The 16661-nt window shown below is 43.4% G+C and overlaps 2 protein-coding genes across 3 annotated transcripts in view; both read right to left on the bottom strand.

Moving 5' to 3' along the window:
* Positions 1-3648, bottom strand: part of plcb4b (phospholipase C, beta 4b) — a 59718-nt gene extending 56070 nt beyond the window's left edge. For both annotated transcript variants that reach the window (XM_080513732.1, XM_080513733.1), the window contains exons 1-2: positions 3486-3648; positions 389-434 (exon numbers count right to left, since the gene is read on the bottom strand). The gene's annotated coding sequence lies outside the window, so the exon portion shown is untranslated. The remainder of the gene's footprint in view (positions 1-388; positions 435-3485) is intronic.
* Positions 3649-7300: 3652 nt separating this feature from the next.
* plcb1l (phospholipase C beta 1-like) overlaps positions 7301-16661 on the bottom strand; it is a gene marked incomplete at its 5' end in the record, with an annotated part of 110584 nt that continues 101223 nt past the window's right edge. The window contains one exon of the mRNA XM_080514485.1: positions 7301-9403. Coding sequence (XP_080370611.1) covers positions 9179-9403 — 225 coding nt within the window. The 3' untranslated portion in view covers positions 7301-9178. The remainder of the gene's footprint in view (positions 9404-16661) is intronic.

Below are 16661 nucleotides of genomic sequence, written 5' to 3'. Positions count from 1 at the left end.
ATCTATTAGATTAAACCCCCAGCGCATACAGATTACATAACTTGTCAGGTAGGCCTGCAGGCAGGATGAAGACGTATATTCCATGTACATTACACACACATTTTAATCAACTGACTAAATGAAGGGGAAGGGCTTTTAATCAAAAAGTCAAGTACCATATGCTCAGAGAAGTCGACGCTGATATTAAAGAGGCTGCTTGTGCGGCACAAAATTCTGGGAAAATAGCCTTTGTAACACATGCAACCAGATGGTCATCAGCCAGCAGTGCTGCTGGGCAGAACCTGACCAAGACGATCAAAATAACAAGAAGAAGAAGAAGAAGAAGAAGAAGAAGAAGGGTGTGTTCCTGCAGCAATCAGGGGCAGCACACAGCCCCCCCAAGACTCACCAGTTGAGCATCAATGGCGTTCAGCGGGAGACGCTCATGTCTCGGCCTGCAGAGACAAAAAAGGACATACGGTAAGAAGAGGGGGAGAATATTATAAATCTCAAAGGTCTGAATCTGGACTTATTTGGCCGAGGCCTAAAACCCTGCTACACGGTGCGAGGAGCAGCAGGGGCTGATACAGAGAGATGAGCACATACCACATCCTGCTGCTGCGCGGCCAAAGAAAACATAAAAAAGGGCAGACATGTCGGGGGGGGGGGGGGGTGGTGATGGGGGGCCTGCAAATCAACATACTTTCAACAAACTACTACACTTGTCAGCCTGGCCGCTTTGTCTATCAGTCCATCTGCTCCTCCGGGCCTTCGCTTCTGCAACGTGCTAAAATGTCAACGAAGGCGAGTGAGACAACAGAAACGTGGTAGCTTTAATAGAGCAAGCACATACAAGTGGAGAGAAACAAGCTGCGAGAGATCAGGCTCTCCTCAATATAACAGAAGCAGGGGTGAAATAAATAAGAGAGGAAATGGGATGAGGGAGCGTGCCAGCCTTCACAAAAAAAAAAAAAAAAAATCACGATGTACAGTAAACTGGCAAAGATTGGACGCCAACTTCTGTCTCACTAGAATAAACCTCCAACCTTCGAGCAAATCGATACGATCTTGGCAAGAGCGCCACTATGAAAGCATACGGCGAAAAGAGATTTCTCACTTCAATGCCGTTTGGACTGAGCCTCTGCATCTACGCACAAGCTCGCGGGAGAAATACAGTCATTCCAGAAGGTTTTGCAAAGTAATGTGAGCCTCAGAAAGCTTTCAGGTCCCCGCTGCGGCTGCAGCAGTTTCATACCTGAGATTACCAAAACGCAATGCTGAGAGTGTCATGTGTGAGCTGGGACCTTGAAACTTTGCCTTACTCCCTCCCACATTTATTATGGTAATTTTATTTTTCATCCAAGGGTGGATCGCTGCTTCATTTTCAACCTCACCATGACTCAGAGCAAAGACAGTTTGTTACAGTGCGGGCTGGAACCACAGCGAGAGGAAAGCCAAGCGGTCTCATCTGAATATTCGACTGAAATTCCCAACATCAAGCAGGAGTTGTTACTTATAATACACAAGAATGTAAGTACGTCAATGCAACCATCAATAAATCTCAATGATACTAAAGCAACAACCAGAAAATAGTTAACAAAAACAGAAAAATCTAAATTTTTGTTCATTCAATCAGCTCAACTAATAAGAATAGGTAATAGTCCAGCTGAAAATGCTACATTTGCACACATAATAGGGATTATCATCAAAGCTCTGATCATAGAGACATCCCATTACCAAATAAAACACACAGCGGGATCTCACTAGTGTCTAATGGCTGTTAAGAAAAGAAAAGAAAAACAACTTATCTTGTAAAAAGCATGAATGGCGTTGAAGACATAACACCTCAAACGTCATCTGATCCCAAAAAAGAAAATAACGCAACACCTGCACACCCTCCGTCAGCCTTTAAGCTTCTTAGTCCGCCTCTATTCATCAAAATGCTTCACAGTCTGGGTTTAAGCCACAGGTAGGGGGATTGTAATAGCCTGAGGGAATGCGCTGCTGTATTCACCGGCAAAACGTTTCTCTGTGGTCAGAAGCAGGCGGCAGAGGACAAAGTTTGGAGAAGGGGAGTGAGGGACAACCTTGAGATTTCACAATAACACACATTGACACACTGCGATCCCTGCCTGTGTTGAGAGAGCATTAACAGCTCAAGAGCAAAACTGAGGGCGTCTGCAAATAACGCTCATGCATCATGATGTACAGGTGGACAGAACAGGTGGAACGACGGATGCAACATGTTTGTCGAGCCTCCAGCAACACCCATCCCTGCATTAATATTTAGGGGCTGTCCATACAGATGAAAATAACTCATTATGGGCCATTTGCAGTGCAAATAACCCTGCAGAGTTAGCCACAGGTTAAGCCTGAGCAAATATCCGTATACCTCCCGGGTGTGCGTTTGTGTGTGATAAAACAGGTTTAGAAAACAAAAAGCTCCTGTCTGACTTTTAAGTTAGACAAATATGCACTGGTGTCAAAGAAATAAACATGCACAGCTCAATAAATCATGGTTGAGCAGTCCCAAACAACAATGACATTAATTTAACTGAAAATCAATGTGGAAAAACATCCAAATGGAAATCTGGTGTGACTGCACTGAAATCAAAACCCCAGGAAAACCTCAAAACAAGTACAATCCAACCCCCATATATATATATATATATATATATATATATGTATATTTAAAAAAATGAAATGATTCTAACATTAAAAGAAACACAGAATTAAACATTTGGACCAAATTGTTTGCTGCTGTGACAAAGTGCATCAATGACATCTTGCAGGCTGGGATGTTTGCATGGCAGACTCGGGATGCACCAGTCGTGCAAAACGCATGAATAATATCACTTGATGATGGGGGGAATGAATACACCTCGACATGCTGCAATCATCTGCAGGTCTGGAAACCGGGAGGTGCATCCGTGTGTAAATCTGAGACAAAAAAAAAGCCAGGGTCTGCGGGTGAGATGACTTTATGGCCACGGTGCGGGGCTTTGCGGGGCTGTGCAGTGTGCACGGTGCCTGTCATCGGCTCTGTCCCGCTACAGCAGGAGCTAGCTCCGCTGGCTGGCTGGCTGGCCTCCCAGCCGCTGGAAACATCAATAAGAAAGAAAGAAAAAAAAAAAGGCCTGCATTTCATCAAGTTTTCCGGGACTCGGCGGCTCTCTGCGTGTCGTATTTACCTTGAAGAGGCTCCACGGCGCCGCGCCGAGCGACAGTCAATTCAATATCACAGGTCCGCTTCAATGCGTCTGGCTAGCTAGCTAACGAATGCTACTGTCTCCAGCTGTGTGTGTGTGTGTGTGTGAGAGAGAGAGAGAAAGAGTGTGTGTGTGTGTGAGGATGTCTGAATGATGCGAGCAGGATTTGGAGTTTACACGAGACGTCCAGCATCCGTCCGACGGCTCAAACCAACACAGCAAACCACGTTTTTACAAACACACACACACACACCTCGAATGTATGACAGACGCGAAAGCTGTGCGTTTGTTTCTTACGTGATGTCGGCGCGGGATGCGGGGACGGGGTTTAATCCGGGCGGCGGAGAGGAATGATGCTGAGCAGAGTCCGGGTCGGGATTTTCTCCTTTCTCTGTCCGTGTGTGTATGTGTGTCTTCCAGCTGCCGCTCTATCCCGTCTCCCTCCGACTGTCTGCTCTTGTCTCCCTCCTGCCGGAGCGTCCCGGTGCTCTTGTACCACTCGCCCTCCAGTGGAGAATGAACGGCCGTGATGCGCTTTGATTGGGAGCCCCTCTTCTTCGCGCAGGCTGCGCGCTCCCCCTTCGCCTCTCCTCCACCTGACGTGCCCGCGCCTCGCTGCTTCTGTATGTGTGTGTGTGTGTGTGTGTAAGTGTGTGTGTGTGCAAACGAGTGAATGAGTGTGTGTGCCCTGCCTTGGGTTGACAGAGTGAGTCATCCAGCAGATCCAGATCCAGCTCCTCCCCCCCCCCCCCCAACCCCCCCTCTCAGTTTTCTAACAGCTGACTACTGTAGCCGCCATGCGTTGATAAAGACAAACAGTCTCCTCCCTTGGTAAAGTCACACTGATGTTTCTCCTAAAGAAGCGACGGACTGACTCTGAAAACTGTTTAAACTCTCTGTTGTTCTTTGATCCGTGGCAGCATCCCTTTGTACACTACCATATTGGTAGGTCTAACTTGGGATTCATCCTAACAACAGTGGGAAAGTAAATGGTAAATGGATTTGATGGACTTGAGTAGCACTTTTTTTTCTCCACTGCTTGAGTAGTCTCAAAACATTCCCCACTTTCACTCACTCATTCACACAGGCGGCCGCCATACAATGTGTTCAATCCATCCATTTGGGAGCAGGTTGGGGTTCAGTGTTTTGCTCAAGGACACTTCAACACATGGACAAAGGAAGAAGGAGAAACAAATGCACAACCTTCCAACTGAGAGATGACCACTCTACTAATCAAGACACAGCCATCAAAAGTAATACCAATGTTATTAGAATGTCTTTCTTTTCACATATTGCATTTATGATACATAACTTGAGTTAATGTGATATTTATGATTATATATCGTGGATTTGGCTAGTTTTTAAATTGGATGTTCTTCATGCCACCACTGGGATTGGATTCAGACATCCTCAACAGTCAAGGTCAAGATTTAATCCAATACGCCAGTACATTTGAACAACAATACCCTTTTTTAGGTGGCAGGATTGTAGATCCACTGATTCATAAATCCACCCATCCATCTACACGCATCCTAAAATCCCCGCAGCCATCTATTGACCAATCCATCCATTCATTAACAGACCATTCCATCCATCCATCCATCCATCATTATCTAAGTTCACAGGAAACTGGAGCCTTCTCTCAGTGACATTGGGCTCAGGGCAGGAACACCTGGTACAGGTCAGTCCATTACAAGTCAAACACTGAGAGCCAAACAATGACTCACACACAATTTAGAATCACCAATCAACCTAACGCTTGTGATTGTGGGAAGTGCTCAGAAAGGCTCTGAATCAAACCCCGCCGCTGAAAAGCAGAACTGCTCACTAACAATAGCGTCCGGGTCCACATCCATCTGTCATTCATCTTCCAAATGTTAATTGATTACAACAACACACAAACCTGCACCCGGCATAAGAAGACAAACATGTTTTAGTGAATACAAGTGCTTTACAATTACTTATAATTCTCATAATTCTCAAAAAGCACAGCTGACGTAATTAAGGTACAATCCTTCTCTATACCTTTATTTGTGGGACAGATAGCTTGTCCTCTGGAAAACAGGAAAATTATCATTTAAAAGAGGTTTCCCATGAATGTTGCAAGTGAGTTGGAAGGAACACATTGGAAAAGAAACTGGCAAAATAAGTAGCAAAAGCATCAGGCAGCAGCAACAAACTCTAAACCGCAACTCCCACACTTGATCTATCGTCACACTTTTCTGGTGTAAAGCGTGGCCTCCAATTCAAGATAACTATCGTGACACCATCAGGATTTTTTTTTTTTTTCTACAGAAGACTCACCAGTCAAAACATGATCACATTTGTTTCCCTCACAACTGTGCAACAGGGTGGAAGCATCTAAATCCAGTCTAACTGTAGGGCAGGGAAAAAAAAACCTCTGTGTTACAGCTTTAATAATGCTCTAGTGTTTCTGAGCATTGGGGACTAAATGGTCTAAAAATGACATGAAAGACTTGGCGAGACAAATGCCGCAAAGCAAGGGCACCGTGTCTTTCATCCTCCCTCTAAAGAGGACGTTTTTAGGTTTTGGGACATGACTTAATGATTGTCTGTGTGTGTATTACATTTGCAATCATATTTTGATCCAACTCAGATTAAGGTTAGGTTCAGTGTCAACATCACAGTTTTAGTTTGGGGATTAGGGTTGGATTAGGATAGTTTAGGCAAAGCGGAGAGATCTGAGATTAGATTATGGGCCCAAGATGTAGAGAGTGGATATTTGTTCGTGTGTCCTTCTGTGTATGTGTGTGTATGATCATCATACCTTCCGAGCAGCGTCCCATGGCCCCGTCCTCTTCCGATGCCCTGGCGTGTCTCATTAAAGCCGACTTGCAGGACACCACCACCTCCTCCTCCTCCTCCCCCTCGTCGCCACAGCGGATTGACAGACACAGGACGATCATACTCCAGGGAGTTTAGAGGGGCGTCACTGTTTATATAACCCACAGAAACTTATTAAAAAGCTGCTCTCCTTCCGTCCTGAACTCCGGGTTAATTGGCTCACTTCCTAGTTGCTGGCATGCATGGAGGCCTCTGAGTGGTCACAGTGGTTGTTATGGATGACTCGGCTCGTCTTATCTCCTGGTGCCTGTTGGGACCGTGCTGAGGAGCCGGGACTGAGGAGGACAGTGTTTATGTGGTCTGGAGAAAGCACACAAGACAAGCAGCACACACGTGGCAAGCACAGCTAAAAGCTCCCAAGTACATGGGCAGCGCGCTAAAGGCAAGAGACCAGAGTGAGTTCAAGCACATGGCGCCATCACACACATCATGTGTCACAAGCTTTCAGTGTGACACAGAGAAATAGCCCTTTTTCCCAGCGAGACACTATTCTACACTGAGTGCAAATGGTCGGGGAGTCAATCTTAATCGAACAAATGTGGCCACAAACATGCACATGCATGAGCAGAATGTGACATATCCACACACAGGTTTAGTCGACACACAGTCAGGATTGCGTTTCCAGACAGATAGTGTTAGTATGGAGTTTTCTGTAGAAGATACAATGACGCGTTGCACGATTGCAGATGTGTCCATTCATTCAGCCTCATGGAGGTTCTCCTCTCGGGGTTAATACAGAGATTTTGTTACCAAGGAGATAACAAGAAGTAGGTCATAAAGTCTTTTCCATGCTTCGCCAAGTCTGTGAATGTCACATATTCATATATCATATAAACACACATACACATATCCACCTCCATGCATGTGGGACATAAATACCCTGACATGAAGCTGCCAACCACACCAAGTTGCTATAATTTCCTCTAACTATGTAGGCTTTGTTTGAGACAGTGTGTTGACAATGAAGGAAGAAAGAAAAAGTTGTTCATAAAATTCACACATTTCATGGCAAAAAAGTGGAATCCTCCACTTTAAGACCATGGAACTGGGTTTCACACACCTATGTATGTAACTGAAACCACAACACTTACATACACATAAATTCCCATAAAAATAAAATAAATATTAGATTAAATATGAACAAATGAAAAGACACACAACAACACTCCAGAAAAGTACAATAATAGCCACATTTATTTTAATTACAAGCAAGTTCCCTTTGCACTATTTTTTTTTTTTAACTCAGCTTCATGTTTTCCTTGATGTTACACATACATTTACATTTCCAGAGTGCATACACTTAAGTGGATGAGAAGGGTGGGTCTGTTAAATAAAGTATTTCAAGACATAAAAGAGAAAAAAAAAAGTCTCTCATTTGTTAAGAGACACATCATCAATACTGCTCATCACAAGCATTACTCAGTAGTGGTACTGTACTAAAAAAGTGCACAAAGTCTATTCAATACCAGACAGCTTCATATATTATAATATAATGGCAATTTAAACAATTACGCATTTCACACATTCAACACCAAACAAGGCAAACCCATTCAGAGGCACAGGACTCTCACATCAATATCATCGTTTTTTTAAAATGTATTTTGCACTTACATGTCGGGTAATCCTTCACTTTAAAATGTTAAAACAAAGAAAAATAACTGCTAAAATGTGGTTTTGTAATAAAAGACACAACCATGAGTTACATGGCACAGCGTGGTAGTCAAAAAGGACTTCTCCTTTGAATTACTATTGTTTACAGCTTGACGAGTCCAGTTATTTATGCATGTCAAATGCTGGTGTTCTGAGATATAAACTGAGCATTTAAGGTTTATAAATAACTGAACTATTTTTCCCCTATTGTGTCCACCGTAGACCTTCAACAATAGCTTGTGATTGTGGGTGAGAAATAAGAATAATGCCAGTGTGGGTGACATATTTTCTGAGGTCTGGGCCATTTGCTCGGTGTACTTGGAATATGTCTAGGTACACGGCGAACTAGTTAAGACAAAGGCCACTTCTATAAAGCTCAACAGGATCCTGTTCTCTTTACAGTGTCTACAGTGTAAACTAAAGCATACAATGGGCAACCTGTTAAGTTGAAAGATCTGGATCTAAAAAATACAAGATGCGGTCTTACTTCCTTTTTTTTCTGTCCTATTTGGGTTTTCCACAGTGATGCATCAAGCCACACTCGGTCCACGGTTTTGCAGATTTTGTTTAAATGTTTCAGAGAAAATAGATTTACAATAATAAACATCTCTGCTACAGAGCTACTGTAACTCTTACGGCTGTTCAGATAACATGCAGACACTGTACAACAAGCGTTCCCATCCCTTTCTCTCTGAACACTATTGCCAACAAGCCATTGAGACTTGGTCAAAACTAGCCAAAACATAGAAAGAGTGACTGCATAATATTAGCATGCCAAATATCACAGAAAGCAAATAATGGTTAAAAAAGAAAGAAAAGAAAAGATGGATTCTAAAAATTAGCAGCAACACATAGGCTTAGTTCTGTGAGAACAAAATCAAGAACCAGCGAGCCACCAGTGCCTCTGGTTGGAACTAAAAAAAAGATACACAATTAAGTATAGTGAGCCTTCAGTGCAAATATGTAAAGGTGAGTTTAAATCTTATAAAGATGGAAGCTTTAAAGGCTGAATATGCGGTGGTTCCTTTGCTGTACATGTTGACGCCACTTTTGAAAACCTTGGCACACCACGCACGCACGCACACACACCTCGGACCACCACTACTGTTACTATCAAGAACATAAAAAATAATTAAAAGAAACTCCTCTCTCTGTGCAATGTTTCAAGTAAAGTTGTTTTCCTGCAAATAGTTAGTGTTTCGTAACACATCCTGGGTCCGTACCGAAAGAAACGACAATATACAGGTAACATACAAATACACAAACACAAAAAAAAAAATAGTATTTACATAAAACTGTTCTCTGGACAAAACCGTACTCAATGTAGAGAAGACCTCTACTCACCAAGTCAGGCTCAGATTTGATCTAATCCTCCCACTGGTTATAATTAGGGCAGTTTCATCCTAGATATGTGGCCACAACCACATCCACCAGTCAGTTTCCCCACTGTGACGCCAAGAGCTGGAGTTGCTTCTTTAAAGGGGCGTGTCGTAAACCCGCTCCGATGAGCCATCCTCCGTGTCGTCCTCCGACTGAGAGGCCTTGTGGTTCAGCTTCTCTGCCGTTGCGGAGGAAACCAAGTTCCCGTGGATGTTGTCGTCGCTAAGCTTGGTCTTGCTGCTGTCCTGAACAAATTCTTGAATCTCCACAGGTAGCCGGCGGAACTTGTCCTGGTACTCCTGGTCCAGATCAGTCTGAAGCTGAGGAGGGAGGAGACAGAGGTCAGCGAGGGAAAGTGAACTGATAGAATGGTGATGTCACCTCTTGGATAAACTGAGTGGATGGGCCAAATCTGTAATTAGTGGTGCCTTGTACAGAGTTTACTCAATGCTCACAAAGAGTCTTGCAGAAAACAGAAAACATTTCAGAACTGGCAACACAAACTTTTTAGTTTGCAAGAGCACACGGGAACCTACAGTGGCCACAACACTCTTCCAAGGCCTCATTTTGAGTCACCACAGTTTGTCTATTCTTCTCGGCTAATGCTGACAATAGATACCTGGAATGACTTCATTCCAATGAAGATATAAAACCTATTTTAAGGATGTAACCTGCCTTCACCCATTGTTAGCTATGATCATGGATGGATGGTGAGTTTTACACTACTGATGTGTTGTTGCAATAGTGATAAATCTATCTATCTATCTATCTATCTTGGATGGATGAAAAGACAGTAAGACAATCAGGAAGTAATCACCTTCCTTGCATTCTATATTTAAAGAAATTAAAAGTAGCGTATAGAGCTTCAGCTCGTTTTCTCCATTCCCATATACACATAGGCAGACAATATACCCCTCAGGATAATATATAGCAGACAATCATAAGCCATCCGTGGAGTTGGATAAGGCATCTAAACCTGCATTGATTTGGTGCCAACGTCGAGAGAGGGAAACAAAATGGAGATAAAAAGAAGAGGGGGAAACGCGCAGACACATTGCAGCATTATGATTGATTTTTATGATAGCCCATTCTTCTCTCCACTTCCCTTCACTTAGACCTTCCTTTTGGTTTCAAACATACACAACTCACGACTAACTGAGATTTTACTAGCAAAATGTTTCACTGCATTACTGGATCATTAACTTTGCATAGCAGCCAATTAGTGTGAGGCTGATGCAAAGGAGGCTTTTGAAGGCAACAGCAGCCAAATTATATGAATACGTGGAGAGGTTGGACCAAAACAATGAGCTGAAACAGCTGAGAAAGACTGCAGAGTTGCATAATATTCTCTTTGGGTTTATCGGTATGAGCGACCCCATTAGAGCAGCTTAAAAGACTTTCACCTTTACAGTAAGATCAGCAGACACAGTTTAAACTGTGCTGCCTTACGTTGGAAGTACAGTGGGTGCTGCAGTTGGTAAAGCAATACCTTACTCCACTGAGGTGAGTCCCCACTGCAGCCACGTACCCCCCCCCCCCCCCCCTCTTACTTTAACGGAACTGTTTTCTCGGAGGCATAGATGCCCCCAATGATTACAGATGACAAGATTGTATTCATTTCATTGCGAGCCAATAATTGCTGTAATGCTGATTTCTGTTTAACTACCCGGCTGGCTCCCAGGGGAGAGACGTAATTAAAAGAAAAGCTGCTAAGATGAATGGTGTCAGAGGCGTGCAGCTCAAAATAGACATATCAGCATTAAGGTGGGTGGGTGGGTGGGTGGTTGAGAATACCTGTGAGTTCTGAGGGGCTTTACGACGGATCTAGAACTCACCTGAGAGGCTCCTGTTAATCGCATGACTCACATCCAAAGGAAGTTGGGTGTGAGTCATGAAAAGAAAGCGAACAAACTCAACTACAATATATATATATATATATATATATATATATATATATATATATATATATATATATATATATATATATATATATACAATATATATATATATATATACACATTTTATATATATATATATATATATAAAATGTTATTATTTTTTATAATTTCTTTTTCCAAAAATAACTATATAATACTCAAAGTTATGTAATTCTGTTTAGTAAACATTATGCTAACCATATATGATTTCTATGAGACATATTAAAAGAAGCACAGAGAACTCCCATTTATTACTCATTTAATGAATTGGAAACAATATATTTCAAATACTAACACTGCGGTATTGTAAATGGGTCATTTTAGTATGAGATCAGGCCTCATGCACTAGTGGTCTCTCCTAAGTGAGACTACACATCACATTTTGATAGTCACTGATCCCTGCGAAGGACAAATTTTGCAGAAAAAAATACTGGGTGTCTGCTACTCAGTGGTGATAGCTCAATTTCACAGTCTGCTGCCACAAATGTCTTAACTTAAGTTTTTGAATCTTGGTGAAGATGCAGCACTGTGCATCCACACTGAGCGTAATCGACCGACAACACGGGGCAGGAATCTTAAAATAACCACTTTTCAGCGTCATCCTCTGCAGACTCTACTACCTGTCAGTGTCTAAAACAGGAGTGTCAAACATTTTGTCAACGAGCCAAAACTGCACCGTGAGACGGTTCCATCCAATCTGCCAGATATGAAAATTAGAAAGACGACATTTTAGTCAGAGTTGTGGTCATGATGAATCGCTGGGGTCCAGAACTGACCAACAGATTAGCGCAATGCTAATAGCCAAGAGATCAGTGACGTAGCAGTGAAAGCTACTACTTAATTCACAAAAACATGCACGCGAGAGGCAGCAGTAATTATGCTTTACCGATAAGAAACACTGGAGATAAGATTGCATGCTGCACTTTTTTTCCTAAAAAATATATAACATTGATCGTATTAAGATTTGTACAAGCGGCAGAAATGCAAATAATGTCATGGCATATCTCACTTCCGACTGAAAATATTCGAGTTGTGACTACTATTTGCACAAAAAGTGGAAATGCCAATAAGAATGAAGTCTTGATATTAAATGAAGGAGCTCTCTAATGTCGCTGTCATGTTTCTTTTTTGCAGTAGAGCTGTGTCTGCCGTCTCCCTCACCAAGCACAGCATTTCAAGGTCACCTTCACTAAACCATGCCATCTTCCCACCACGGTGTTCTCTCTCCCTCTTTTTCCCCTTTCTTTCCTTCTTTCCTGCTTTCCTTTCGCACTCTGTCGGCGGGTCTCACAGGGCGGACATCAAAACCAGATGGCTAAAGATGCGCCGGGGCTCGATTCTCTCCCGCCCTGCTCTGCACTGCGCATGACCTACTTAGGGGTGGGACAGTCTGCACACCCTGCGTGTGTGTGTGTGTGTGTTTGCAGCCTGCCTATACCCTGCCTGCTGAGGCACAAACACCCTCTGATTAAAGCTGTCGTCGTTCTCCCATCTGATGACACCTTGGCTCATGAGAAAGAGGTGGGAACAGGGGTAGTGGCGGTTAGGGAGGCGAGGAAGGTGTGAGTTTAGGCATTGACGGGCAGTTCTTGAAAACACATGCGTGTCTGCATGCATGTGTGTTTGTGCAGCAGCGTTCAACAGCTAAGCGGCTGCAATCGTCTGTTGCAGTCGTGGCGATGAGAGACAAAGATAGCACGTCGCTTTCACCAATGAGTTATAAACAAGTCCTGATGCGCGATAAAGATGAGGAACGGAGCAGGAAAAGTGATCCGCGGCTTCTCTCTGACATCTTATCAGGCTGGCGAAGTGTGAAGAGATCACAAGAGAACGGAAAATAGAGCAAAGACATGAGTGGAACTCACTCCGCAGGCTTCCTGAAGCTGCGGAAGTGAAGTTTGTGTTAATTTTTGCCCTACTAAAACTGACTGTATCAACTTCTGACTCAGGACATCAAAAGCATGAAAATTTTGATCAGCATTAAAGCCAAATGTTTAATTAAAAAAAAAAAAAAAAAAAAAGCTACAGGTCTGGTTAAAAGGTCATTCTTTAGAAATTGATGGAAAAACATGGATTAACTTGTTCAAATCTGTCTTGTTTTTCTGTATTTGCTGAACATAAATAGCATGAATATGTATACAGTGTGTGTTTGTGTGAGGTCTGGTTTTGTCTGGACACTAACCAGCATCTGCAGATTTTAAATCTGCATCTCTTCTCTGAAGAACTGTCATCGGTCAGCAACAAAAAAAAGTATGCACACACACACACACACACACATACATTTCTGCCTTTTCTTAAAATACAGCTCTCAGTGACCTTCTTCACCAGTTGTCCTCGTTTTGAGAAGCTATCGAGGGAAGCAGAGAAAGCCTCCAAAGAGCCAAATTAATTCTTTGCTTTGAGCCGTGACATAACGCCTGCCGCAGCGCCACATAAAAGCCCTCCACCGGCAATGCGCTGTGGTACCCATGCAGCACGCAGCTATGTTAACCTTACCTCGCGTTGCCGTCACAATAAGGATGCCGAAGGTAACTTTGGGCTTTTACGGCTTCCCTTTCAATGCAAGCTTGTTAATGTTTCAATTCAGGGCATTTAAATGAGCAGAGAGTCTTGTGTGACGCGTACCAGAACCAAACGCTGTGCAGGGTGTGACAGGTGTGTGTGTGTGTGTGTGTGTGTGTGTGTGTGTGTGTGTGTGTGTGTGTGTGTGTGTGTGTGTGTGTGTGTGACAGTGTGCATTCTGACCTTGGGACTAACAAACCCAGACAGAGCCCAATTAGGCTGAACCAAAAATCAAGAGATAAGGCACGGCTGCAACCTTGTTAGCTCTACAGCCTGGGTGTAAGTCTGGTGTGTGTGTGTGTGTGTGTGTGTGTGTGTGTGTGTGTGTGTGTGTGTGTGTGTGTGTGTGTGTGTGTGTGTATAACAGACAACAGCAGCAAGGACATTTACATTATTTCCCCAGTCCTGTGTCAGTTGAAGGTGTGACCGTGAACTGCAGCAGTCGAAAGCAAGAGAAGAAACAACACGTCATGAAAGAGACGGACGGACTCCAAAGAAGCTTCATGTTCCTTCTCGTTCTGTGCGCCTGTGTGGGAGTGTGTGTCTTGGTGCCCTTTCCCGACTCTTTTCAGATAATTTATCTGCTGCTTTTGCAGGAGTTTTTTTTCTTGCATTCCTCTTTTCAGGTCCCTCCAAAAAAGAAAAAAAAAAGAAACCCTGCATACCTCCACCATGTATGCACAATAATGACTGTTTCCCCCTAAAAGGACCGGTTCCAACCGGGAAGGTTAGCAGTGAAATATGCTTGGTGGTATTTTGAGGTTTAACTTGTATGGGGAAAAAAAAAAAGGTCGAAACATTTGTGTATATCGCAGTTAAATGAAAAATGGCCAATTTTGCCTGGAACGCATTGGTAGGGTCAATGTGCAAGATAAATCATGGATACTGTGAGTAACTGGGCTGTTATAAAACTGATTACCAACACGTGTCCTCGGGGGTATTTACCAGTGTTGAGCATGTAATAAACAATCAGTAATTGAATATGAAATAAAAAAGGTAACTCCTGCTTGAATATAAATTGCCTTCCTCCATCAGTCTTCTCTTAATATGCAGGCTCTGTGTGGCTTCACTCCACTCACTAAATTCACACAAAGTTGAAAAAAGATGCTCTTAAATCAGGATTCTACTGTTTCTTCAAAGAAACTAATTCCTAAACTTGTTTCGCCAAGATAAATGGAAAGCATGAAGAATGTAACGGACAGTTTTCTAATGAGAAGCAAATGTTTTTGTGGCTGAAGCTAATGTTGCTTGCCATCGGACATCTTCTCCAGTTCAAGAGTATTGAGGTGCACCTTCTACCTTTAAACTGCTTCTGTTAATGCTGAAGCCATTCGGTTGCTTGGTATGCAGGACAGATATGCCGCAGTGCTGCAGGTCTACATCTGCTTTAACTTGAAAAATAACAGTCTTTCATAAGTCAGTATTTGTTGCTACAATGAGGATTTGAGTTCATGGCAAATTTCAGCAATAGAAAGTACAGGTGGAAGTGTCTCAGGTTATAGTTCCAAGGTTTAATGTAGAAAAGATGTTTGAGGGAGAGCAGCGAACCAACTATAAAGTCACAAAAATTAAACAAAAAGCTGGGAGAGAGCCAGGATTGCTGGGGAATTGTTTTCATCACAAAACACGGTTCGAGTTACGGTTACTCATTTGACCCATTGTGCATTTGCTATTATCCATCATTATGGCCCCGCTAGATCTGTCTCAGTTCCTGAAATCTTTCATCACAGTTTCAAATCATTTCCTTCAGCACTGTCCAAATTCTGTCATTCCATCGCTGTATTGCTTTACATTCCACCATCCCTGCTTATATTTACTGCTTGTTGAACACGTCAGTGTCGCCGTGTTCGTGGTGCTCTCGCCTCTCCCTCGCTTCGCATCTGACAAAATAAACGAAAGGTGGCCAACGCTAAGGTCAGGCACATCAGAGCCATGGGAGGCGTTTCAGGAGTTCAGGAGTGAATGTTCCGATGACAGAGCATAACGCTGGAGATCTTCATTAGCACATGTGTGCATACACAATGAACACCGGTGCACTGATTTAAAATAGCAGCCAGCGTAACAGAGTAACTAAGCATGCAACATGTACGCGCCCTCCCATACACACACGATGGATTTTTACTTTGCTGCCTCTGGTTTGCACTGAGTGTTCCCTGTGTGTGTGTCCGTGTGTGTGTGTGTGTGTGTGTGTGTATACAGGCACAAGTGCACTATTGATGCAGCCTCGCTAGGGAGATGATGCAGATCAAAGTGTGACGAGGGAACACGGTGGCCACCCACTGACACGGGGACATCGTAGGGGGGTGGAGGAAGAGGGAGGACGACCACTGACTGGCTCTTTTCCTATTCAACACCAGACCTCCTCATCTCCTCCGACCTGCTCGCTGCCCTTCTCCGCATTCGTCACTTCCCCCGCTGCTTTCTTCCACCTCCAGCAACCTTCCCGGGGATTGCGTCACGAGGACTCGGTTCCAAATTAACAGATTGCGGAGAGTCATGAAGGATAGAAGAGGGTATGAGAGGTGGGGAGGGTGTGGAGGGGGATCCGAGTTTCCATGACGACCACAGAGGACTCCTGCTCGCTGAGGGAACGGGTGCGTGCGTGCACATGTGTGTGGATTCAAGGCTTTCACAGAGGGGAGACACCATGAGATATTTCTTTGGGACGATTCTTTCTTACTATTCAGGCAAGCATGGAAGGATCAGTATGTCCCCTATGTAGTGATGTATCTTCACACAACACAAACACATACACCAACGCAGCGTGCTGTGAAACATATTGCCTTACCTCTACTTCATACTCTTTTCACAGCCGAGTAACAGCGAGGACGCGATGACTGGAGCAGAGTAATTACAACGTGTCTGGGAAGGCTTTTATTCAGTTCTAATCATAAAACCTGAGAAGAGGCTAGGATCCTATGAGCTAAATGTTCAGCAGAGAAAATTTAAGGAGTAAGGAAGTTCTTCAACAAAAACTGTTAAAACCAATCGAGTGCAGAATATTCTCATGCATCTTCTTCCCTATACCTAGAATAATCAGGATATCAGGTCACAGAAAAGAGATACAAAACCTGAACTC

This window comes from Blennius ocellaris (assembly GCF_963422515.1).
Source record: "Blennius ocellaris genome assembly, chromosome: 18".
NCBI lineage: Eukaryota > Metazoa > Chordata > Actinopteri > Blenniiformes > Blenniidae > Blennius > Blennius ocellaris.
The sequence above is the reverse complement of the archived record's forward strand: the minus strand, read 5'-3'. Positions and strand labels throughout refer to the sequence as shown.